We start from the raw sequence: 25,663 nt of genomic DNA, 5'->3' as shown, positions 1-25,663 counted from the left end.
CGGTGATGAGAGGGCGGCGGAGTGGCTGGGCTTGCTACAAAGGGTGTTGGCGGATTGGTGGCTTGGCTGCAAGGATTATGTGAATTACCGCCATTGTACAGCCTTTGCAGGGATGATAAAAAAGAGTAATTATTTGGAATGGATGTAGTGAGTGTTATTATAGTTTTTTAGTGGACAGGAAAGGTCTAGTTAATGTCGAAGTGTAGGCTTTGTGTTATTGAAAGCGCAATAAAAAAGGAGCTATGAAATGGCAGGCTATATAGGTATCGACAGCTTCTTGCGGAGACCACATGATGAAGTTGGTTATTGTGCTTGTATCAATGTAGCTTGGTAAGAGTTTATGACATTTTCGTGCGAGGCATTTCTTTTCTCAGACTTTCCCTTGGACTCGTTTTCCCTAAATATTTTCCCCTCCCGGCAGTTTGGTAATAGAGAATAGGACATTTTTCGGGTGGACATTTCCCTTTTCCAAACTTTCCCCTTAACTCATTTTCCTTAGACATTTCCCCTTCCATCCCCATCCATTACCATCCCCCTTCTTTTAGTCGACTATTAACCTCACCTAACAGTATATACTAAATAATGAACAGCCATGGCTTCGACTTAACCATTTTTTTGTGACCTTTAAAAATAGTCGTGGTGAGAGAGCAGAGCGTTTCAGAGTACAAACCTTTATTGCATTCGGTACTTAAAGGCAGAGAAAAGAAACAATAACCTAACTATCCCACGTAATGTTTGCTACCATCATCCTCTCCGCTCTGCTCCATCCTTTACAATTCAGCCCAAGGATCAAGGCTGCCTTATCCATCATCATCATCTCCGTCTGCTGTTTTGCCTTCATCACGCTGCTAATATCCATCATTGGGCGCAGCAGGTTGTGGGCCTCCCTCTCCTTCCCTCATTCTATTCTCCTATCTCCGTGCCTTCCCTTCCTTCCACCTTGCTTCCTTCCCTCCCCTTCCTTCCATCTTCCCTTTCCCTTCTTTCCATCTTGCTTGCCTTCCTTCCTTCCTTCTTGCCTTCCATCCTCCGTCCCTCCTTCCCTTTCTCCCTCCCAAATTCTATCCCTTCTCCCGTCCCTTCCTCCCTCCCATCCATCCATCCATCCATCCATTCTGCCCTCCTTCCATCATCCATTCCTCCTTTCCTTCCTTCATACTCCCTCTCTCCCTCCCTTTTATTCATCCATCCTCCCTCCCTCCATTCCATCTTTCCCTCCCTCCGTCCTATCCATCCTCCCCTCCCTCCCTACCCCTCGTCCTTCACTCCCATCCCTTCCTTCATCCTGCCTGCCTTCCTCCCTTCCTGCTCTCCCTTCCCCTTCTTTCCTTCCTTCCCCTGCTCCCTCTCTTCCTCTCTTCCTTTCTTCCTTCCACTTGATATCCGTAATTCCAGCTTTGCCGTGAAGGGAAGGGATGGGAGGGAATTGGGCGAGAGGGGCACAGTTATGAAGGGTCATTTGAGCACAAGAGAACACGTGTCTTCTAAATTTTGTGGCGACTAGGAGATAAACTGGCCAACTTTTTTTAAACTCTTTCTTGGACTTTTTTTGAGGGGGAGTAGCAAGTTGGGTAGTTTTTTTCCTCTTTTTTTTTTTTTTTTCTTCCTCTTGCCTAAACTCCTTGACACGTGAAAAAAATAAATAAATAAAAAGATAAAAAAAGAGAGTTTTAAGTAGCAGACACCGAACTAGTAGCAGCATAGCCAAGTTTGCCTCCTCTTGCAGGAAAAAAAATATATTACCGTTTACTTCTACGGGTGGTTCCTCTCTGTATGTGAATGTTCTGTTGGTGCTAAAGCAGAAAAATACTTCATTGCTAGGAGGTTGTTGTTATTAGCAGTGATGGTCATGTTGTTGTTGATTTTGCTTTCATCATGGGGGAAGTAGTAGTAGTAGTAGTAGTAGTAGTAGCAGTAGCAGTAGCACTAGTAGTAATAACAATAATACCATTCGTTAGTCTCATGTTTCTGGAAGGGTCAATACGAGAGGAGTTCATGAAATAAAGCGCTTTATGATCGACCTGGGAGAGAGAGAGAGAGAGAGAGAGAGAGAGAGAGAGAGAGAGAGAGAGAGAGAGAGAGAGAGAGAGAGAGAGAGAGAGAGAGAGAGAGAAATAACATCTGTACCAGCAAAAAAAAAAAACACTCCATATTCATAACTAACTATAATAACAAAAGAAGAAAACACCTGCAGTAGAGAGGAAGAAAGGAGACACAAACAAAGTCTATATCCATAACTAACAGTAATAACAATAAGAAGGAGAAACATCATAACTCCCACAAGCTTCCATCATACAAATTGAGAATAAGTCAGCGTGGAGGACAGGGCATGAAACTGAATATAGAAAACACGAGTATCCTTGGGCATGCACTGGGGAAGGCGAGTGGAGTGAGGTGGAGAGCATGAAAAACGACATGGTAGTACACGTAACTTGGAGCGCTGCCGGGAGCTGAGGAGACACGGGAGGGAAAAGACTTGGAGGAGAGGCAGGAGACACAGAGGGGGAAGAGGAGACGTGGGGAGAGGGAAGAGGAAAAGGAGAGCGCGTCACAGTCTTGGGTCTCTGCCAGATACTTCTGCTGAGTACTTTTGAAGCTCTATACTACTACTACTACTACTACTACTACTACTACTACTACTACTATACATATAGACTCGTTGGTGTCACTGTCATAATACTTCAAGTAGCTGAGGGTACGGGGCCATTGACTGATGCTCTCTCTCTCTCTCTCTCTCTCTCTCTCTCTCTCTCTCTCTCTCTCTCTCTCTCTCTCTCTCTCTCTCTCTCGGTTACTGGTCTGCATATTCCTGTCTTGTTTTCAAATGTACAGCTAGCTAACGTTGTATTTCTGCCAAAAACCTACTGAATTATAAGGAATCGGATTATTTTACAACTAACTGTTTTGGTAAGAATAAATTAGATTTTTAGCATGTTTCTAAACAAGACGGGAATGTGTGGACCAGTCATTGAGTAAGAGCGTCAGTCAGTAGCAGTGTTAGCGTGTCCTCGTGTTCTCAGGTGGCAAGATTAGTGTGACAGAGTTGATAATACAGAACATGGTGGAGAGACGGAGAAGGATAATAAAAATAGGAGAAGGATAATAAAAATAGTAATAAAAAATAAATAAATAAATAGAGGCTGTTGAGGATAAACTAAAAAAAATAAATAATGAGAGCTGAGGAAGAATATGTAAAGAAGTACGTAAAGGGAAGAGAGAGAGAGAGAGAGAGAGAGAGAGAGAGAGAGAGAGAGAGAGAGAGAGAGAGAGAGAGAGAGAGAGAGAATGGGGAGGAAAATATTTTGTATTAACGTCCAGTGTCTTGATACTGGCGATTGTATCACACACACACACACACACACACACACACACACACACACACACACACACACACACACACACACACACACACACACACACTCACACACTGGTACATGTATATTGTATTGCATAAATGTATTATAATGCCAGAAATGATGTGCGTGACTCATTTTCTACTTGTCTCTGTCTCTACTCCCATTAATAAGTCAGTCAGTGAGTCAGTCTGTCTGTCTGGCTGTCTGGCTGTCTGGCCGTCGTTTCTTTCTTTCTTTCTTTTTTTCTCTTCTATTCTTTATCTGTCTCTCTTTTTCTGCTTTCCTTCCTCTCCGTGCGTCTGTCTGTCTATCTGTCAGTCACTCAGTCTGTCAGTTAGTCGATCCGTCTTTCTGTCTCTACCCCTCATATCTCTCTCTCTCTCTCTCTCTCTCTCTCTCTCTCTCTCTCTCTCTCTCTCTCTCTCTCTCTCTCTCTCTCTCTCCTCCCCTATCTCTCTCTCTCTTTCTTCCCCTCTCTCTCTCTCTCTCTCTCTCTCTCTCCCCCCCTCCCTCCCTCCCTCTCCCTCCCATAATTTTTATAACAAGATAATATGAAAACCCAATATTCTGTGGTCGCTAGAGTCTATTTATATTCTTACCTCGTCATTCGTCATTGGCCGGGGTGACTGAGAGGAAGCATTGCCGTTTAAAACCCCGCGAGGCAAGGACTGACGCGCCGCTGTGCTCCCGCCCCCTCATCCTGGAACAGAGAGAGAGAGAGAGAGAGAGAGAGAGAGAGAGAGAGAGAGAGAGAGAGAGAGAGAGAGAGAGAGAGAGAGAGAGAGAGAGAGAGAGAGAGAGTTTTTGCGGTTTTTATGACGGAAAGGAATTCGTGTTTTATCAAATTTATGTGTGAACTCGAATGCATTTAGTGTGTGTGTGTGTGTGTGTGTGTGTGTGTGGGAGAGAGAGAGAGAGAGAGAGAGAGAGAGAGAGAGAGAGAGAGAGAGAGAGAGAGAGAGAGAGAGAGAGAGAGAGAGAGAGAGAACCACTCAACCAACCAGACAGCCAGCCAGACACAAACAAACAAACAAACAAAAATAAACAGAGCCATTTAAATTCATAGACAGACACAGACAGACAAACAAGCAAACAGACACCTATAAAGCCATGCACAGACACACAGACAGACAGACATTGTAGTGGTGATTCATCTATGGGCGCGTCTCGGAGTTGTGGTAACGCCCCCCTTTCCTCTCCCTCTCTCTCTTTTTTTTTTCTTTTTTTTTTTCTTTTTTTCCCTGGCTGGAGAGGGATGGTGATGAGGGGCGCCTGAGGGGGAAGTTCGTGGCCTACGTAGCCGGGTGTGGCGTCACGTCTGGCTGTGCTAAAGGCGTGCTCTTGTGAAGGAAATGGCACCTTAACCTGAGACAAGAGAGAGGACCACCACCACCACCACCATTACTACCTCCTGCATCAGTCGTACAAACTTGGACCGTACTCTTCAACATTTTTATTTTATTTTTATTTTTATTTGTTTATTTATTTATTATTTTATTTTATTTCATTTATTTTTTTGGCTTCTTTCCTCGGCTCGACCACTTTTTTGAACAGGATCTAGTGGAAGTTATTTAGGGAGACGAGTTTTCGATGGTGTTTTCATCAATCTAGTGGAAGTTGTTAGGGTTTTATCAAGGCTTTTCAAAGGTGTTTTCATGATTCTAGTGGAAGTTATTAAGCTTTTTCAAGAGTGTTTTCATATTTTTAGTGGAAGCTGTTGATTTCTTTCCAGGATGTTTTCATAATTTTAGAGGAAGGTATTTTTCCAAAGGTGTTTTCGATATTTTAGGGGATTCTTTTTTTTTTTTCTTTTTCAAGGGTGCTTTCATGATCTAGCGTTAGTCAACAAGGATTCCGCATTTTCTGTGACATTTTAGTGGTAGGTTAATAAGGATTCTTCATCTTCTGTGGGGAAATATACCTGTGAGAACCATATTAATAATCTATGTAGCCTTTGAAAAATAGTTCATGTGAGAGAACAAGGCGTTTAAGAATATCAGCCAATATCTCGCTGGTGGGGGACTTGGCTATTTACAGACTGTCTTTTGTGTCTCTCCAACGGCACCAACACTTGTGAAAAAGAAGAAAAGAAAGAAGGAAAGAAAGAAATATAAAAACATAACACAGCACGTATTTTCAAATATTTTAAGTTTTCTTAGAAAATCTATGTTTAAATGTCTTGATGATGATTAGTTGGGTTCTCGTGTGTATTCCTCGACTTTGATAATGCAAAATTCTCGTTAAACTGTCACTAAAACCATAAAAGCGCCATAGAAATGTCTAACTTCCACTAGAACTAAATATTTTCAAAGGTCACTGAGATAATTAATCAGGTTCTCATTTACATTTTTCGCCATAGATACTGCATAAACATTGTTAGACTACCAGTAAATTTATGAAAGTACATTTTAAAACTGTAATACCTTCCTCTAGAACCGTTAAAAGTAGTCGAGATAAGACGCCGAAATGACTGAGAATACGACAGGAATATCTAATTCTGTACCTCTCACTCTTAATTTAGCCAGGACGGTGACATCAAACATTCCTGAACTGCCCTCATTCACTTCCACGTAGCAAAAAAAGTAATTGATATCTTACGACACTATTACAGGACAAATGACGACATCAAAGAGACTAGTTTTCAATTTCCGAGTTCCTGGAATCTGGAAGTGGCGCAACAGCTAACCCAGGTCACGTAATCACCCCAGAGAGGCACCAGCAACATGTATCAGTTGAGTGCGATGCAGCGAGACACGGGATGAGGTGCAGTGGGAGTGATGCACGGTTATGTCACCTGCCCCACCCTTTCTCGCTCATCACGACCACACCCACTGGTCCATTTCGGCCTCCCATGGTCCACGTGGCGCCGCTCGCCTCGCCTCGCCTCGCAGGGAGTGGCCACAGACGGCTGTCCAACGCGCAGCAGTCTACAGTACAGCCCCGCCCAAGGCTTCCTCTTCAATTCCACAGCAGCTTTCCTCCTTGGCCTTAGCTTTAGACCACAGTGGACTCGCGTCTGTAAGTATGAGGACTATAAGGAAGAATTTAGATTAGTACGGTCACTTGGCTTGCTAGTCTATTCTCATTCATGTGAACCGTGACGTAAGGACGCAGCTGCGGCTCAGCGTCACAACTGCAGTACAAAAGCTTGAACCACAACTCTGAACCCAAAAAGAAAGAAAAAAAAAAAGAAACGGCCGTTAAGTTGTGCTCTTTCAGTATAATATATATATATATATATATATATATATATATATATATATATATATATATATATATATATATATATATATATATATATATATATATATATATATATATACACATATATACATATATATATATATATATATATATATATATATATATATATATATATATATATATATATATATATATATATATATATACATATATATATATATATATATATATATATATATATATATATATATATATATATATATATATATATATATATATATATATATATATATATATATATATATATATATATATATATATATATATATATATATATATATGTTACAGTCAATACCTGAATCCAGACAATTTGTAAAGTGACTTATTTTTTCAGGCAATTTGTGAACTGCCTGGTTAGGTTAGGTTAGGTTAGGTTAGGTTAGGTTAGGTTAGGTTATAACCTAACCTAACCTAACCTAACCTAACCTAACCTAACCTAACCTAACCTAACCTAACCTAACCTAACCTAACCAGGCAGTTCACAAATTGCCTGAAAAAATAAGTCACTTTACAAATTGTCTGGATTCAGGTATTGACTGTAACATATATATATATATATATATATATATATATATATATATATATATATATATATATATATATATATATATATATATATATATATATATATATATATATATATATATATATATATATATATATATATATATATATATATATATATATATATATATATATATATATATATATATATATATATATATATATATATATATATATATTTTTTTTTTTTTTTTTTTTTTTTTCAAAACCTCTAGAATGGGATTTTCAAATGTAGCTACTTTTTTTTTTTTCGCAACTACCATATCGATGAGGTTTTCAAATATGTCAACCTCCTTGAAACTACAAAACTAAGATTTTAAAACGTGGTAATCTTTTCTGAAACCAGTATACTGAGATTTTCAAATATAGTAACTTTCAAAAACAACCCCAAGTTGAGGTTTTCAAATATGCTGACCTCCTTCAAAACCACTGTACTAAGGTTTACAAATATGACAGCCTTCTTCCTAGCCAGCAGGATGAGAGAGGTTTTCAAAAGACACGCGTCATTATAAGGCTCACTCCAGTACCTAAGGTTATAACGTTCCTAAAGTGACACATGGATATCGTGACTATGTGTAATTATGTAGTTTTCCTAGTTTTTTTCTTTTTTTGCCTTGTCTTTATGAGCTCTCACTGACTAGGAGTAGATGAAAGAAGGAGAAGGAAGAGGTAGAGGAAGAGACGAAAAAGGAGGAAGACGAGTTCGATTGGAAGGAGGATGAGGAGGAAGAGGAGGAAAGACGATTATTAAGAAGGAGGACGAGGACGAGGAGTAAGATTGGAAGTAGGAGGAGGAGGAGGAGACGAAAAAGGAAGAGGAGAACGACGAAGGTGAAGAGGAGTGGTACTGAAAGGAAGGAAGGGAGGAGAACAAAATATTTAGAGGATAAGGGAAAGAAGAAAAAGTGAGATAAGATAGTCGCTACGATAAAAGAACGTCTATATCCTCTTCCTCTTCCTTTTTGTCGTCCTCTTCTACTACCAAAACTACCACCATTACTAATGCTGTTGGTACTACTACTACTACTACTACTACCACCATCACCACCACTGCTACTACTACTACTAGTAATTATGATAATACACATGTTTTATTCCAGTCTTCTTATAACACGAAGAAAGCGGGTTAATATTGTTCACTGGAGGCTTAAAATACACTCCCTTCTCAACTCCTATTGCAACATTGTCAAGTAATTTAGGAGGGAAAGGACCGTCATTACAACAAAAGATACAAGTAAATGATTACGAGTGTTGTATTTTCTTACATAATTAAATTCCGCTTTGTATTAGACTAGACAAAAAAAAAGTCTTTGCCTATGCTATAATTTTGCTGTTTGATTAGGTAAATAGTTATGTATCTTTTAGTAGTAGTAATAGCAGTAGTAGTAGTAGTAGTAGTAGTAGTAGTAGTAGTAGTAGTAGTGGTGGTAGTAGTAGTTGTAGTAGTAATAGTGGTAATGGGCGGTGGAGGTGGCATGAAGAGGATGAATAGGGAAAGTAATAAAGAAGAGGAGAAGGAATTGGAATAGAAGCAGCAGGAAGAATGGAATAAGAGGAAGGAATGAATGTGATAGTATAAAAAGAAAAAAAAAAGGAGAGAAGGTGAAAGAGGAGGAGGACTAGAACTAGGAGAATCAGTAGGAGTACGACTGAGAATAGAAGGATAAAGGAAAGAAAAAAAAGTAAAAGACGAATCAAGGAGATGGAGCAAGAAAAACAAAGAAAAAAAAATTGAGAAGGGAAGCAAGACACGGTGAGGTCGAAAAAAAATCATTATACAACTGATACCCCAGAGAGAGAGAGAGAGAGAGAGAGAGAAGCTTGAAACATTTATATATAACTAGTATTTACACATGATTGATATAATGCACAGTTTTCATGGTACACACTAGCCTTTCCGAAGCAAATCGAGTTTTCAGGGAGGCGAGACAGACAGAGAGAAAAAAAAAAATATGTAAGAAGATAATTTAAAATTCTGAGGTTCGCTGGTTCTTCAGGAGTCCAAAGATCCACAGACATTAATCCTTCACGACGTTAATTTCCCTCCCAGAATGTGACTGTGGGTGTTCGATTAGCGGCCGATGACCCAAGACCTGACTTAAGCGAGAGCCAAGAGTCGAAGGGCGTACCGGAGGCGGTGGCTGCGGGAACTGTGACTGGAGGAGGCGTCGGGGAAGGAGGGAGGGGATGCGTGGCAAAAAAGAGTGAGTGAGTCAGCCACGTTGGGGAAGAAGAATGGGGTGAGGTGGGGGAACTGGCGGGAGGACTAGAAGGGGATCAGAACCACGTATCATCCAGCTTCCATATTCGGTCAAGTAACCAAGCGTCACACACACACACACACACACACACACACACACACACACACACACACACACATTCACTTATCTGAGGCTGACTGCCGTGTGTGTGTGTGTGTGTGTGTGTGTGTGTGTGTGTGCGCTTGCCAAAAATAAAATATGAACCTGCTTATCTTCATTTTTGAGGTTGTTTATGTGAGAAGTATTTTTGAATTTAATATGTACGATAACATCAGCCGCGGTAAACACACACACACACACACACACACACACACACACACACACTCCCAGAAGCCGTGTAAAGAAAATAATATAAAACAGGATTCTTGATGTGTGTGTTTATGTGGGGTGTCTGTCTGTTTGTAGATTACCGCCGGACATCTCGCAGTTTCATATAAAACAGACCACAAACTTACGTATCTCAAAACCTCATATAATTAAAAAAGATACATTGCCTTGAAAACGATGAACAGAGAAGGCGGTAGGGAATCATTTGCATGTAATCCCTGTTAATACGCGCAGCTTGGCTATTTTATCCCAGGGAATCACTGTTTACTACCCGTGTTGACCTAGCGAGCCATTAGCAAAAATCCTGACGATTTATAGGGGTGTATTCTAATAGGGAGCAGCCCAGGAGCCGCCGTCAGATAACAAAAGACGGTCGATTGACAGGATACAGTGAAGAACATTGGTGTTGCGATTTTTTTTTTTTTTTTTTTTTTTTTTTTTACATTTCATGATACTCTACCCTTAAGTTTCTATTTGCTTATTTTTTCTCACGAGTTTTTCACCTGCAAGATTCCGTAGCTAATTCCCTTTCGTGTTCGGTTAGGTTGGGGGAGTTTATCATGCGAATTTATGTTTTGTGTGAAATTCTAATGAAGGAGAGTAAGAAGTTTGGAGTTAAGAAAGAGGATGTTAGAATTAAGAGGACAGAAGATGGAGTTAAGAGAAACAAAGCTGGAGTTTAAGAGGGTGGAGTTTAATTTAATTTGACCTAACCTAACCCAACCAACTCTAACTAAACCAAACCTATCATAACTTAACCCAACCTGACCAAACTCAACCTAACTAAACCTTACCCAACCCAACTAACTCAGCCCAAACCAAACCAAACCCAACCAAATCCTCCTTACTCCAACCCAACCAAGCCAAACCAAACCAAACCTAGCCCAACCCAAGCCAACCTTTTCATTCCTTTCTTCCTTTCTTCTGCCCACACATGCCTCCGCCAGACGTCCGCCTCACGCCATAATTTCCGTCGCGTTTGCAAGCTTGTGTCAGTCATGTCATTCTTAAGTATAAAATAAGTGTCTCAGTATGCACGCCATCTGCCGGAGACTGGTCTGGTGGAGTCTGGCGTGCCACGTTAAGGGAAAAGAAGGAAAGGAAAAGGAAAAAGGAAATATTCCCCGACGCCAAACACAAATGACTGGTAATAATGAACCAGAAGCCACGAGCTCAACTCAGGCATTGTAGATATTAAGAGTAAAGTTGGCAAATATAAGGGGTAAATATGGGAGGCATGGAGGAAAGTATAGAAGGAAGAGAAGGGAAATATGAAAAAAAAGGAATGTATGAGAAACGTCAACGAAAAAGAAGGGAGACATGAAATATGAAGGAAAAGTAAGGAAAAGTATATAAAGAGGAAATAAGAAAAATATGAAGGGAAATATTAAGGGGAAAGGAGAAAAGAAAACAGTGCTTTTAAGAATACGGTCCAGACAGACAGACATAAGGAGAGAGAGAGAGAGAGAGAGAGAGAGAGAGAGAGAGAGAGAGAGAGAGAGAGAGAGAGAGAGAGAGAGAGAGAGAGAGAGAGAGAGAGAGAGAGAGAGAGAGAGAGAACAACAAAGAAATGATTGCTGACTAATTGCTTTGAAATTTACGAAAGAAAAAAAAAAGAGAGTAGGAGGAGAAGGAAGAGGAAGAGGAGGTGGTGGTGGAGGTGGAAGAAGAAAAACAAAGGAGAAAAAGTAAGATCTAGCCACCTGCTTTAATACAACTTTTTATGAGCGCGCATCTTTAAACAGCAGGTGGCGATGGCGGTAGTGGTTGTGGTGGAGAGAAGGGAAGGTGGAGGGCGAGGGAAGGAAGATGTGGAGCGAATGTACAGTCTCGGCCAGAAGTCGAGAATAACCTGCACTCCCTTCCACTGTGCATTGTGTTCTCCCTCACTCTATCCCCCCCTTCCTATGACTTGACCGTGTTTAAAAAGAGTTTTATGTAGCCAGTAATCTTCAAACCTGAATTGTGTTTTTGATACTTTTTTTTTTCTTTTCTTTTACAGGCGAGACTATTAACAAGCTTTTTTTTTTTCTCGAATTTGTTCTTTCCCCTCGAGTCTTCATCCCTTATGTATAAAAAAAAAAAATTCTCGTAAGTCTTGTGATCTGTTGACTGATTATCTCCTGACGAAGGCTGCTAATTAATAGATTGGTGCAGAAGTTTGGAATGAAGAAAAAAAAAGTTGGAATTAACAGGAAAGAGGGTGGAGTTGAGAGAAGAAAGGTTATAATTAAGATGAAGTAGATTGGAGAAAAGAAGATGGAAGATGGAGTTAAGATGAAATTTGAGTTAGAATGGTGGAGCTTAACATAACACAAGTAATCCAACCTAACTAATTTATCCTAATCTAACCTAAGTAATCCAATTTAACCTAACCCATCCTAACCTAGGCAAACTTAGAGGGCTTATTCTAAACACTTAATAAAGGAATCTAACCTAACGTCACCTATTTTAGCTTAATCTACCTTACCTTGCCTCACCATACCTCACCTCACCATACCTCACCTTACCATACATTAGAAAGCGAGGTACGTTCCTTCGCTTCTGGCAGTGACTGTACTGTACTTCCCTCGCCTGTGTGTGGAGGCTTCGTTGGCCCGAGAACACACTCGCCTCACGTGCGGCCGCCAAACATGCACACACGCTCACACGCACTTAAGCCTTCGTGTAAGCGCGCGCACACACACAAAAGAGCAAGTTCCACTGCTCTTCTGATTACCGGGTTGGCGACATTTTTCTCTCCCAATGTTTATCTGTCTGTCTGTTTGTCTGTGAAAACTCTCCTCTCTCTCTCTCTCTCTCTCTCTCTCTCTCTCTCTCTCTCTCTCTCTCTCTCTCTCTCTCTCTCTCTCTCTCTCTCTCTCTCTTCCCATCCGTGTCTCGCGTGCGACCAAAATGGGTTTCTTTTTTTTTCCCTCTCTCGATACAAAAAGGGAACCATTCAACCTTTTGAAGAGTCTCACTGCGAGTTACAAGATTCCGCGAGGCCATTTTCTGCTATTCCTGAGGCTATCGGGTCCTGGGGGCGCCTGGAATCGGGGGACGGGGCCGGCTTCAGTCGGGAGGACGGCGAACGCGTCAGGGTGGCGGGGAGAAGGGGGCGCGGTGTCTGTCGGGAGGCCTTCCTGGCGTCGGCATGGCGGGTGAAGGGCGGAGGCGGCTAGGGCTGGACGACTTAAGGGAAGCGTGACTCAGGCAGCGCGGCGTCGGGAGCCAAGAGGCGTTACAGAATGACTGGAATGATTGATATGAAACTCTTGATTGTTTTTCTATGTTAAACAGTTTGAGGTGTCATGGATACTGAACATGATAGCGGATTTAGTATTGTTATTTTTCTGTATAATTTAACTGACTTTTTTTTTTCTTATTCCTGTGTCCAATCTTCTCCACATAATAGCAGCAGCAGCAGCAGTAGTAGTAGTAGTAGTAGTAGTAGTAGTAGTAGTAGTAATGATAACAACAACAACAACAACAACAACAACAATAATAATAATAGATATTGTACAGCGTTACCATTCATTGTCATCATTACCAGCTTTGTTAACTAGTGACGTTACATTATATTACATTACATTGCACCACATACAAAACCAGTTCTCAAATAGATGGCTACAATGGACTTGATAGTCAGGTCGTTAGTGAAGAGTCCGTAGGGATCTTTTTAAGACAAGATCAGTTTATGGATAAGGATGATTGGTGGATGTAGCTAAGCAGGTTTTATAGTAGGACTGTCACGTGTAGGCCTATTGGCTTCGTGCGGCTTCCCTAATGTTATTATGTTCTTATGGGCTCTGTATGGTAGTATAGGGTAGGGTGTCTTTGGAGTTACTAGGTCTCAGTATTATTATTACTACTACTGTTTACACGGGTTGTTTATTAGTAGAGGATAATTATTATACAGTAAGTTACTTTATTTACTTAACTTACTTTTCCATATCTTACCGTTACATTACCTTTTATTACCGTAACTTTTATAATTGTACTCGGTTATTAGTTTTAAAAGCACGAGGTAAATGAAAAAAAGAACAATAAGTCGCGCAGTCCAGTCATCTACTTTAATTAAGTATTGTTGTTATTGTTGTTGGTGTTACCGTTGTCATATACGACTGATCTTTAATGTTCTTGCATATCCTTCATTATAACATGTTTTTCAAAGCTTGACATTACTGATTTAAATACTCTATTATTAGTTTTAAAAGCACGTGGTAAAGGAATAAGGTCAATAAGGTGATTAATGCATCTATTTAAAGTATTGTTGTCTTTGTTACCGCTGTCATATACTACTGATCTTAAATGTTATTGAATGCCCTTCATTATAACTTGTTTCTCCGAATGACATTAGTCTTATATTCTGGTGGCGGCAGTGTGGGCGGAGGCGTGGGCGTGTTGTCATGGTGAGGGCTGCTTGACCCCCTCCTCGCTACACCCACACCTGCACCCACACTCCCACACGCCACACCCACAGACATGCCTGCTCGCCTCGCGCCAGGGAGAAACAGAACCACCTCGCGACTGCGGACATAAGGTTGTGAGCGACGCAGGGACGCAGTCAGCAGGTGAGGCGAGACGGGAGTCCTCAGAAACCACACCTGTTGGCTCCGGAAAGATGGTGAGGTTTGGAGCAGAATGAAGCTTCAGGAAGTTAAAGGAGGAGGGGATGATGATGATGGTATTTCCTTCACTGTGTTTGGCGGCCTGAAGGTGACGGCCGGTCTGCTCTGTGGGCCGCGCGGCGTTGCCTGGCTCGGCACATGGAGGGGGAGGGGCAGCCGGTCCTCGTGTTTTGCTCCTACAGCCACCTCCTAGTAGCAGAGGATGAAGGTAGCCATCCCCGGGCGAGCCATGAAAATGGAAGAGTTACCGCACGGTGCGCACCTCACCCCGATACTCAAGCCTGCCAAAATTCCATTCAACAACATCGAGATCCGCCCTCCCATTGACTATCTGAGCCTCAAGGCGGACGCGGAGGGTGGGGCACGTGGCTTGGACAGTTCCTCATTGCTGCCGCTTCCTAGCACCTCCAACAACAACAACAATAACAACACTAACATTAACACCAAGGGATGGAAGAAGACTGCCAGGTTATACAGGAAGGAACTCAAGGCCAAAGGTAACATACGGCCCTCGACTGCAGTTCGCCGCCACGTGAAGAAAATATCCGAGGAGTTTACACTGACGCAGGTGAAGTACGAGAATGCTGTCAGCACTGAAGGGAAGGACAAGAATCAAGGACGGTCGTCATCCTCCTCGTCTTCCTCCGCGGCCAACAACAACAAGACCCTCGCCAAGAATGTTTCCTCCCAAGGTCACTTGCACGAAATGCGAGTCTGCGTCTAAGCCATCCTCCAAAACCATGATGGCGCCCCTCATCTCGCCCATTCCTGCCTCCTCCGCCCAAACCCTCCCCGGCCAAGACTCCCAGCGGGCCGCAGCAAGTCGGGACCACCAAGAGAGTCAGGGTCGCCAGTTAAGAAGTTACCGTCCTCCCTCACCCCTCCAGCGCGCCCCAAGCATGCCTCAGGTGGACGTTGTGGTGGAGGCGGAGAGTGCGGTGGTCTCGCGCCCTCCCACCAGCCCCCGCCCCTCACAGGTCCCCCGGGAAGAAGGGCCTCCTCCCTGACAGGTGTGTCGCCTCGCTCCAAGCCGGTGTCCTTTGAGCAAATTAAAAAGGTCAAGATGTTCACCGAGAAAGCAATCTTGGTAAGTGTCACGTTCCTGTTAGTTACTTGTGTTTACTCTCTCTCTCTCTCTCTCTCTCTCTCTCTCTCTCTCTCTCTCTCTCTCTCTCTCTCTCTCTCTCTCTCTCTCTCTCTCTCTCTCTCTCACGACTCCCTTCCTCTCACTACAGGAAGGCCGCGTGTTCTCAATCTTCGGCTACTTCCCCCGCCATCAGGGACGCTCTACGCCGGCGAGGTTGGGTGGAGAAGATGCAGCACAATGTCCCTTACCTCAACCCTCACCCCAACAATTGTGTGTGTCCGCACGTCGGTTACCAAGCCTCCTTCCTCTCGCCCGCCCCCGCACACCACGCCCACGCCTCCTCCCAGTCCGCAGTCACGCCCCAGAACCCTCCCGCCTCTGCTGTGCCTGCTGCTGCCAAAAGTGTGAAGCAGGAGGAGGAGAAAGAGGAGGAGGCGACGAAAGACGAGGGTGTGAAGGAAAGTGCTGAGGAAAACGAGCGTTGCACCACCACCACGCCAGACACGCCACCTCTCGTCTCACAACCTTGTACCAATTCATCCTCATTAGCATCACCACCATCACCACCACTACCACCACCAGCACCACCATCGTGTTCACTACCACCGCCACAATCACCAACGTCGACACCATTACCGGCGTCACCATCACCACCCACGTCACCACCGTCATCAGCCACGTCATCATCATCATCATCATCAGTAGAGTCTGAGGACCTTAAAGCCGCCACCACTGCCACTCCAGGTTCTTCCAGCATAGATGAAGTAGTGCCCGCGCGGACCATCCATCCCCCGCCCCGGGACTCACTCGTGGGGCACTCCGACGACGGGACCGCGAGTGTCACCCCGGACGCGGAGGAGTCTTCCAGCACTGTCGAGGGTTTCGCCGCCAGCCAGGAGGCCGCCGCTCAAAAGCCGGTGGACAGAATCAACACTGCCATACTGGGCCCCTCAGAGGTGCGCCGGGGCCTGGCCGAATCTATAACGGAGAGAAACGCGACCATTTACAAGTACAACACCAAACACGTCCCGGTGAAGAGGGCGCCGCGACCCAGACCTTCCAACAAGGAGGACCCTATTCCTGAAGGGACCAAAGGCGACGAGGCAACGCAGCACGCAGAGGAGCAAGGAGAGGCTGAGGCTACGAGGGAGGAGGAGGAGGAGGCACCGGCGGAAGATGAGGAGCAGCAGGAGGAGCAGACGAAGGAGCGAGTGCCGACCCCGGAGCCGTACAACCCCTACGTGGACTTCGTGGTGAGTGACGTGGACATGCCGCTGGTGGCGCGTTTGCTGAGGAACGTGGAGCCCAACCTGCTATGGACGTGGACGCGGGACTCCATCTCCTTCAAGCACCTGAGTCGTGAACAGGTGGTGAACCGCTTCCCCAACACTCCCTTCACTACCAAGGTAAGAAACGCCCTGATTTCCTCCCTCTCATTAACTTGTCCTTCTCACCCCTGTAACTTTACCTCACTACTTCACCTGTCCTTACCTGCCATTTATTCTTTCACCCAGGACCTTCATTTGTCTGTTCCTTGACCCTGTCTTTCCCCTTATTAGCCTGTCATTCTCACCCCTCTAACTTCTCTCTAACTTCACCCCAGTACTTCATCTGTTCTTCCTTTCAGTTACTTTACTTCTATCTGCGCTTTGCTCTCTCACCTAGGGCCTTCATTTGCCTGTTCCTTGACCCTCTACTCAACCTCATTAACCTGTTCTCTTCATCCCTCCAACTTCACCCCAGTACTTTACTTGTCCTTCCCTTTAGTTAGTTCACCTTTACCTGGCCTTTGCTCTTTCACCTAGGACTTTCATTTGCCTGTTCCTTGACCCTTTCCTCCCAGCACCTGACGCTTCGCACAATCTATAGAGTCGCAACAGCGGAAACAATACAGTCACCCGCAATAAGAGGAGCGTTGTTGTGCCCCAGCTTAGAGAAACCAAGAGACTTGCTGGTGTGGTTTAGATTATTAAGCAAACACGCACGTGCACCCGTCTCGACAACACAGACACGCACAGACACACAGACACATATATAGGCGTTGTCTTGCCTCCTCGTCAGATAAGAACTATTTAGGCAGGACATATGAGGACAAAAAGCAAGTCATTCAGATAGGGAAACAAGAAAAAAGAAAATGGGGATACAAGGGTTAAAAAAAGAAAAAAGGTGGAGGAGGAGGGGAGGAGGAGGAGGAAAGGACAGGAGGGTAGTCGCTTGTGGCAGGAGAGGAATTAAGGCAGGCAAGTGGATGAGAGTGAAAATCAAAGGTGATGTGAGGAGGAAGATTACGTCTCATTGATCAAGAGGCGCCTGCTGCCTTCCTCATTCCTTCCAAACGCGCGCACTCCTCTCTCTCTCTCTCTCTCTCTCTCTCTCTCTCTCTCTCCTCTCTCTCTCTCTCTCTCTCTCTCTCTCTCTCTCTCTCTCTCTCTCTCTCGTGTACCATGTGTAGGGATAAAAAAAAAAACATGCATGGATTGTGGTGGATTGCGTGAGGGAAGAGGAAGGGAGGCACTGGTCTGGGAGAGGGAGGGAGGGAGAGGGGATTAGGGAGAGGCAGGGAGGGGGGAGAGGGAGGGTAGAGTGCGTGACTGAAGGAGCGGATGGGTGTCGCACGAGCCACTACACACACACACACACACACACACACACACACACACACACACACACACACACACACACACCTCTTGACCTGCTTACACTCTCCCCTCTTGGATCTCTGGGCACTCATGATTCAGCTTACTCGTCACTTCTTGTCAGTCTTTAGGTCTCCCTAGGGAAGTGTTGCTGCTGCTTGCTGAAGGGCCCGCAGGAAGGGTTCAGCGGCGCCCTCCTCCTCTCTCTCTCTCTCTCTCTCTCCTCTCTCTCTCTCCTCTCTCTCTCTCTCTCTCTCTCTCTCTCTCTCTCTCTCTCTCTCTCTCTCTCTCCCAGTCCTTTCTTTCCAGTCTTCCTTCTCTCTCCGCGTGCAGGATCAATATATGTACACAGCTGGTTTTTCTTTCTGTTTGTGTGCGTGTGTATGTTTCTGCGTGTGTATGTAGTAATGTCATTTTTCTGTCTTATTCTCTGTCTATTTCTAGAGTGACTTCTTTCAGTCCGGGTTTTCTAAGGTGTTATAATGGTACGCGTTCTTAAACTCTTCGGGTTATTGTCAGGAATGTTTTTCAGAGACTATAGAGATTATCTCTCTTATCTTCTGTGCGTTTTCAGGGTATCTTCTTTTAAACCGGGTACGTAATAGTACGTATTCTTAAACGCTTCAGGCTTCCATCAGGACTGATTTCCATCAGGTGATTTGTAAAATTCTCGTATGCTTTCCTTATTGATGGTGCAAGAACCTTGTTAAACTGTCCTTAAATTTACAAAAAGCATCCTTGAAAATCTCAGTAACTATCACTGAAGTGTAAGAATAGTTGTAATAGACATGATTTGTGAGGTTTTCGTACGTATTTCCCTTATTGATGGTGCAGAAACTGTTAAACTATCACTAAAATCACGACAGCACTTATAAGAATCCCAGTAACTACTACTGTGTTAAGAATAATTGTGGTAAGACACCGTACTCTTCTCTACTTACTATAGCAACCTTATGGAGTGACTAAGAATTCGGAACGAGTGGAATTCTAGTGTCAGTGGCACATTGGTTCTCGAGTAACCCAGTGTTCGGTTCCCGCGATCTTAGGTACTGTTATTTACCTTATATTTATCTCTACTTATAAAACTACATTTTCTTAGTGGGTCGACACGCTTATCACTAATTAACTCAAAGTAACTCCATCTAACTCCAATCTTTTCCTTATTCCAACCTCCTTCCTCTTTACTCCAAGCTTGTTATCTTTACACTTTTCTGGTTGGCCTTTGTTGACATTCAGAGCACAAAAGAAGAAACTGCGTATATGGACAAAGAAAAAAAAAGAATATGTGGTTAATTTGATTGTTTCTAGGCTACAGAACTATTTTAGAGACCAGAGTAACAATGTGTCTCGTAAAAATAGTATGTGATTATCGAAAAAAAAATATATATATATGGCAGTGGACGAGGTAACTTTCACCTTTTCTTTTTTTTTTACTTTTAACTATCTTCCTTTTGTATGGTATGGTAGTGAACGTATGGTGTATGTATGGTAGTGTATGTATGGTAGTGAACGGGTTAACTCTCACCTCCTTCTTAACTTTATCTTCCTCTTTTGCCTAACTTCAACTTCCTTGCTCTCACTCGTTCCACCTTTAAACTTTTGTTCTTTCACGTTTCACCTGTAAATTCTCACTAAAGGAGCTAGAGCGAGCCGAGGCAAAACCATTTTAGCCTTTACTTCATTTCCTTTTACTTCTCTCTTTACTTTCTCTGTTTCCTGCGCCATACCCTCAAATTCCCTCCAATCTCGCACATTTTTGCCTATACGTATCAGCAACTTCATTAATTTTCTACATGGTTTGCCCTGTTTTGTCCTTGCACACTTTCTTGCAGTGACAGATTCATGAGTAAACGAAGGTGAAGGGGAAGGAGGGGAAGCTGACTAACATGCGATGAACAGATTACGTATGAACAAATGTCCTGTTTGCTCAACGCTGAATGAAGTTAGTTATACGAAGTCCTACCGTGACGATCCTGAGAGAGATAGTCGATTAGGGGCATGAAACAAGGCAGCGAGGATGTAATACTAACAAATGGCCCTTCATGCTGTACACACCCCGCCCCTGTGCGCTACACGGCCCGTAATTCATGATGCTCTTGTCCCCAACGCCTCGCCGCCTCGCCCTACCTCCTAATGGTCCACCAACACGCCTGGGACACGCCCATGCAATATCGCTTTCTCTCTCTCTCTCTCTCTCTCTCTCTCTCTCTCTCTCTCTCTCTCTCTCTCTCTCTCTCTCTCTCTCTCTTTCTCTATCGTGTTGTTTCCAAAATGTCAAACAGGAAGATTTTCAAAACGGAAGCCAATGTTGTTTATTTCTTAGATAGCCAGTTAGTTAGTCATTCAGTTAGTCTGTCAGCCACCCAGTCAGTCAGTCAGTCAGTCAGCCAGTTGGTTAGTTAGTTGGTTAGTTGGTCAGTTGGTCATTCATTTAGTCATTAAGTCAGTTAGTCAGTGTGTGTGTGTGTGTGTGTGTGTGTGTGTGTGTGTGTGTGTGTGATTGCGTGCGTGTCCTCTGCATAGATAGCCAAATAAGTGGATCGCTAATACACTCGATAAATCATACAGAGCCTTTCTCGTCCAAGAAAAATGAAGGCAGTAGTATCGGATGCCCTACATTTTGGGACCGAGACTCTGACGTTGAAAGATTTCCTGCCACTGCGACGGTGTCATTACAGGCTGGCTGAAATTAGTAACCAGACCGTCTGCTTGCTTTAACTGAATGCAGACCCGAGTTTGCAGGCTAGCCCATATATCACTTTACAGGTTCACTAACATTTGTTACTACTCAGACTGACTTGTATTTCTCGCGAGACACTTCGCCAACTTTGGATAATCCTTTTGGACCTTTTTCTCTAGGGATTGGTACGTCTTATGTATCTTTTATTGCTCTTGGCCAGAACTCCTCTTGCATAAAAATACAAGCCAACCCATATTTTTCACTACTCAAACTGGCCCGTACTTTTCTCTGTACAGGATAACCAATGTTTCTTACTACTCAGACTGACCTGTACCTCTCGTTAAACAGGCTAACTCAACTTGTACCTGTCTAACTCAAGCTTTACTACCTGTTATTAATAAGACTGTACTTCTCGTTATACAGGCTAACCCATAATTGTTACTACTCAGGCACCAGCAGTAAAAGACGTAGGCAGGACTGGTCATAAGGCAGTGAGTGAGTGTACTGGCCACGCCACGCCGCCACCTCATGCCTCGCTGTCTGTCTGGCTCGGTCATCAAGAGAGAGAGAGGAAGATTTACGCCTCAAGTTATCACTGGTGTGCTTAAAATAACTCCATGTAAAAAATACTTTAGAAGAGGGAATCAAAGGCTAGCTAAGCTGTATTTAATGATAAAGACGGGGAGGATACTGATTTTTTTCTCAGTTTTTCTTTTTTTTCTTTTTCTTTGTTATGTAGTTTTGCATACAGTAAAGTTTGTAAAAATATTTCATATTACTTCCACTACATATATCCTTTGTATCTAACTTGTTAAAAACAAAGTTGTTGATGAGTTGTAGAATATTACGCCTTTTTCTTCTCCCTGTCCCTGACCTTTACCTCCCATCACCCTGCCTCCCTCTCTCCCTCCCTGCCTCTCTGAATCCTTGCCGGGGCTGGCGTGAGGCAGACGCGTAAGTAAAGTGAATGGCTTCTTGCAGGACTGGCAATACTAACTTTCCTGAACCCGGTTTTTGACCTGCCGTCAGTATATATATATATATATATATATATATATATATATATATATATATATATATATATATATATATATATATATATATATATATATATATATATATATATATATATATATATATATATATTCTATTATACACATACGACCATGTATGCATGCATGTAAGTATGCATGTATTTTTTTTTTTTTCTGTGTGTGTGTAAGAGGGGGTCAGGTCAAGGGTAACAAAGAGGCTTAAAAAAAAAAAAAGCCTTACTAAGGCTGCCAGTCCCTAAAGTTTATGGTCAAAAGGATGATCCAAAATTATGAGGGGAAGTGTCTTGAAACCTCCCTTTTGAAAGAGTTCAGGTTGTAGGCAGGAGAAAATACAGAAGCAGATAGAGAGTTCCCCAGTTTACTAGCAAGACTGAGAATACTGGTGAGCTCTTGCATTAGGGAGGTGGACAGAACAGGAGTGAGATTTACGAGTATGTATGTACAGTTTGCCCGAAAAGTTAGGTCATACTGTACAGAATGTTTTGGACGAACGATCATTATCAGACAGTTACTTCCACTTGTCACATCCTTAGTTCTTGGTCTTCACGAATCTCTTATGTACGTTTGTACCTGACCCGTCCAGTATACATTTATGTACAAGTATGTAGCAGGAAGTAGTCGAAGAAAAAAAAAATGGATCGATAGATATAATTATACCTACCCACCCACCCACCTACCCACCTACATACCTAGTTACCGACATAAATGCATATAAACACCGGAAAAAAATAATCATCGTATTTGAGCGGAGATTCCAAATATAATGGAAAGAGGTTTTGGATTAATTTTAGAAACAGCATTACCGTGTCTCACTCCTAGGCCCTCGCTAGCTTTTGTTTACATTCGGCAAACTCATTATGTTTGTACCCTCCGTCCTTGTGTGTTGTAATTACCTATCGATCCATCCATCCATTTATCTATAAACACGTACACATCACGTCGGGTGCACCTGGTGTTGCGGGAGGGGCTGTAATGACAGGCGGGTCCACTTTTGAGAGAGTGATGTTGCGACTCTGAGACTGGATTGAAGGCGTCAGTCAGTTTGGCAGAAATTTCATTCCATTAAACGCCACAGCAGTGAAATATTTGGCCTGTTGTGGAGAATTTTCAGCCATAAACTATTTCTTAAGCTCTTTTATTATGATATATATCTCCCTGTTCATCCATTTATCAGTGGAGTTACGTGTGCGAGTGTGTGTGTCTGTGTGTGTGTCTGTGTGCGTAGTACGGGCTGTGCGAGACGCTGCAGCAGCTGCACTGGTTCAGCGAGGCGGCTGGAGTGGACACGTTTGTGCCGCGCGGCTACTGCATCGGACATGAGGACGAGCGCACGGCCTTCATCCACGACTACCGCCTCACCGCCTGCCTCAACATGCTCAAGTGGCTCACGGAGCGCCATGACACTCACGGAGCCAACGCCGTGGCCGACCCGCACGGGGAGGTGGGTGCTCCTTGGCCCTTTCCTTCGATAGTATTCTGAGCACTGTAGAGGATTGGGTACATTGATACACGCACACATACAAAATTAATAACTATAAATAAACAGATGGAATAGATAAATGAATAGCAATAAATAAATAAAAAGAAGGTTGATTTTGTCTTTTCTCAGCTACAAAACTATTAAAAAAACTGCAGGACAAAAATATGCCTTAAAAGTTGTAGGTGATCACGAATAAAAATTCTCAAGCAGTGAAGGAGTTAATTGGTGCTCGAGTTAAAATGAGATCGTGATGATAATGACGCGGGTATTAAGTTGCTAATTAGGAAGGAGCGGGTGTCTGGCTCTGGCTGGAGTAGCAACACGTGACGTGGTACTGGCCTTACCTACAGGTGCCCATGAAGAGGGTGCGGCAGGCGCTGGGCCACGTGGAGCAGTACATCCAGAGCTGCTGCCACGACGACCTGGACGTGCCGCCGCCGCCCTCCTTACGCGAACACGAGTGGGTGTCGCTCCTCGCCGCCCACCACAAGATTGTGCACAACGACAGGAAAATCAAGGTGGCGACTCCCAACCAGCTGCAGGTGAGACATTGTGATCACTGACTGAATGACTGATTGACTGAATGAATGAATGGCTGACGGATTGACTGACTGAATGATTGGCTGACGGAATGACTGACTCATTGACTTACTGATTTGCTGACGGACGGACAGATAGACTGACTGATGGAAGGACTAACAGACTGACTGATGGATTGACGAACCGACTGACTGACTCACTCTTTCACTGAAAAGATTAAATCACCGAGTGTCCAGTTGACTAACTGACAGACTGACTGACTGATTGACTGACAAACTGATGAATCAAATAACTGACTTAAGAAAGGACTGATGTATCGAATGACTCACTGACTTACTGACTGCGAAATAACCGACTGAAAGACGAACGAATTGATGCTGTTATTACTATTGTTGTTTGTTGTGGTGGTGGTGGCGATAATGGCTGCTGTGGAATTTTTATTCGTATCATACTTTCTTTTCTTCTCCCCGCAAGACAAGGCTCAGTACACACGGGTAAGCCTTATTATGATGCACCCCGGTTGAAGAATGATGTATGAGCATTTTTCGGCTTACCTCAGATTCCTGTTCTCTTTTTATTTATAGGATTATGTTTTTTTTTCAGTTCCTTTGTTTTTTTTTCTGCTGTAAAGAAAAGAAAAATAGTTATTTCTATTTTCTGTATTCTTGTCATCTTGTGTATTTTCTGTTTTGTTCTTGGTTTACGAAGGACATTTACACACACACACACACACACACACACACACACACACACACACACACATTACTGGTGTAAAATTAGCGTTGGTATTCTAAAAATACCAACATATTTCATCGGCTTCATTAAACTAAGAAAGAAACACGCTTCTCTCTCTCTCTCTCTCTCTCTCTCTCTCTCTCTCTCTCTCTCTCTCTCTCTCTCTCTCTCTCTCTCTCTCTCTCTCTCTCTCTCTCTGTGTGTGTGTGTGTGCGTGTATGGGAGTGTAAAAGTGTCCGACAAAATTGATAGTGCAAATAGATAAAGCAAAAATGATAAGCCGGTAATGATGAATGAAGAAAACTTAAACAGATGATGATTTAAAGGGAATAATGCGAACACACACACACACACACACACACACACACACACACACACACACACACACACACACACACACACACACACACACTCACCAGAGAGAGAGAGAGAGAGAGAGAGAGAGAGAGAGAGAGAGAGAGAGAGAGAGAGAGAGAGAGAGAGAACCACAACCTCCATTAACTATGTCTCAAGGTCGGGGACGAGGCGTGAACCACCACCACCACCATCACCGCCGCCATCACCACCACCACCACCACCTCATCACAACTTCAGTAGCTTCGAGACTGGAGGGAGACGAGACAACAAACAAAACTCAAAACATTTACAAAGATTCATCTGGCTCAGTCCTCCTTTACCGTGATCCAACGTCCACCCTGAAAAAAAAATAAATAAAGATGAATTAAAGGTAAATCAGTGAATCGTGCTCATCATAATAGAAAGGAGGAAGATAATGGTAGGAAATTTTCTAATCTAGGGCAGTTTTCTTTTTCTTTTCTCCTCCCATCGAAACACGACAGGCTAAACAAAATTTTGAGATATTTTGGGTTTTGTTTTTATAATATTTACTGAAAAGAATGATTTTACTTTATATTAAGCGCCATGTGAAAAAATGAAGTGCTCATGTTTAAATATATGCGTAAGTAGTTTGCGGAATATATGGGCAAACAATAGTTGTAAAAAACACGATAGTTGTTTTGAATTTATAATAATAATAATAGTAATAATAATAATAATAATAATAAT

General features: G+C 43.1%; 1 protein-coding gene across 1 annotated transcript in view; it reads left to right on the top strand.

The window, feature by feature from the left end:
* The first annotated feature begins 15,335 nt into the window (after positions 1 to 15,335).
* The window catches only part of LOC135090133 (tubulin monoglycylase TTLL3-like), a 25,087-nt gene continuing 14,759 nt past the window's right edge, over positions 15,336 to 25,663 (top strand). Inside the window, exons 1-4 of the mRNA XM_063986518.1 lie at positions 15,336 to 15,472; positions 15,621 to 16,878; positions 23,069 to 23,284; positions 23,674 to 23,865. Coding sequence (XP_063842588.1) covers positions 15,700 to 16,878; positions 23,069 to 23,284; positions 23,674 to 23,865 — 1,587 coding nt within the window. The 5' untranslated portion in view covers positions 15,336 to 15,472; positions 15,621 to 15,699. The remainder of the gene's footprint in view (positions 15,473 to 15,620; positions 16,879 to 23,068; positions 23,285 to 23,673; positions 23,866 to 25,663) is intronic.

Source organism: Scylla paramamosain, chromosome 3 (genome assembly GCF_035594125.1).
Source record: "Scylla paramamosain isolate STU-SP2022 chromosome 3, ASM3559412v1, whole genome shotgun sequence".
NCBI lineage: Eukaryota > Metazoa > Arthropoda > Malacostraca > Decapoda > Portunidae > Scylla > Scylla paramamosain.
The sequence above is the reverse complement of the archived record's forward strand: the minus strand, read 5'-3'. Positions and strand labels throughout refer to the sequence as shown.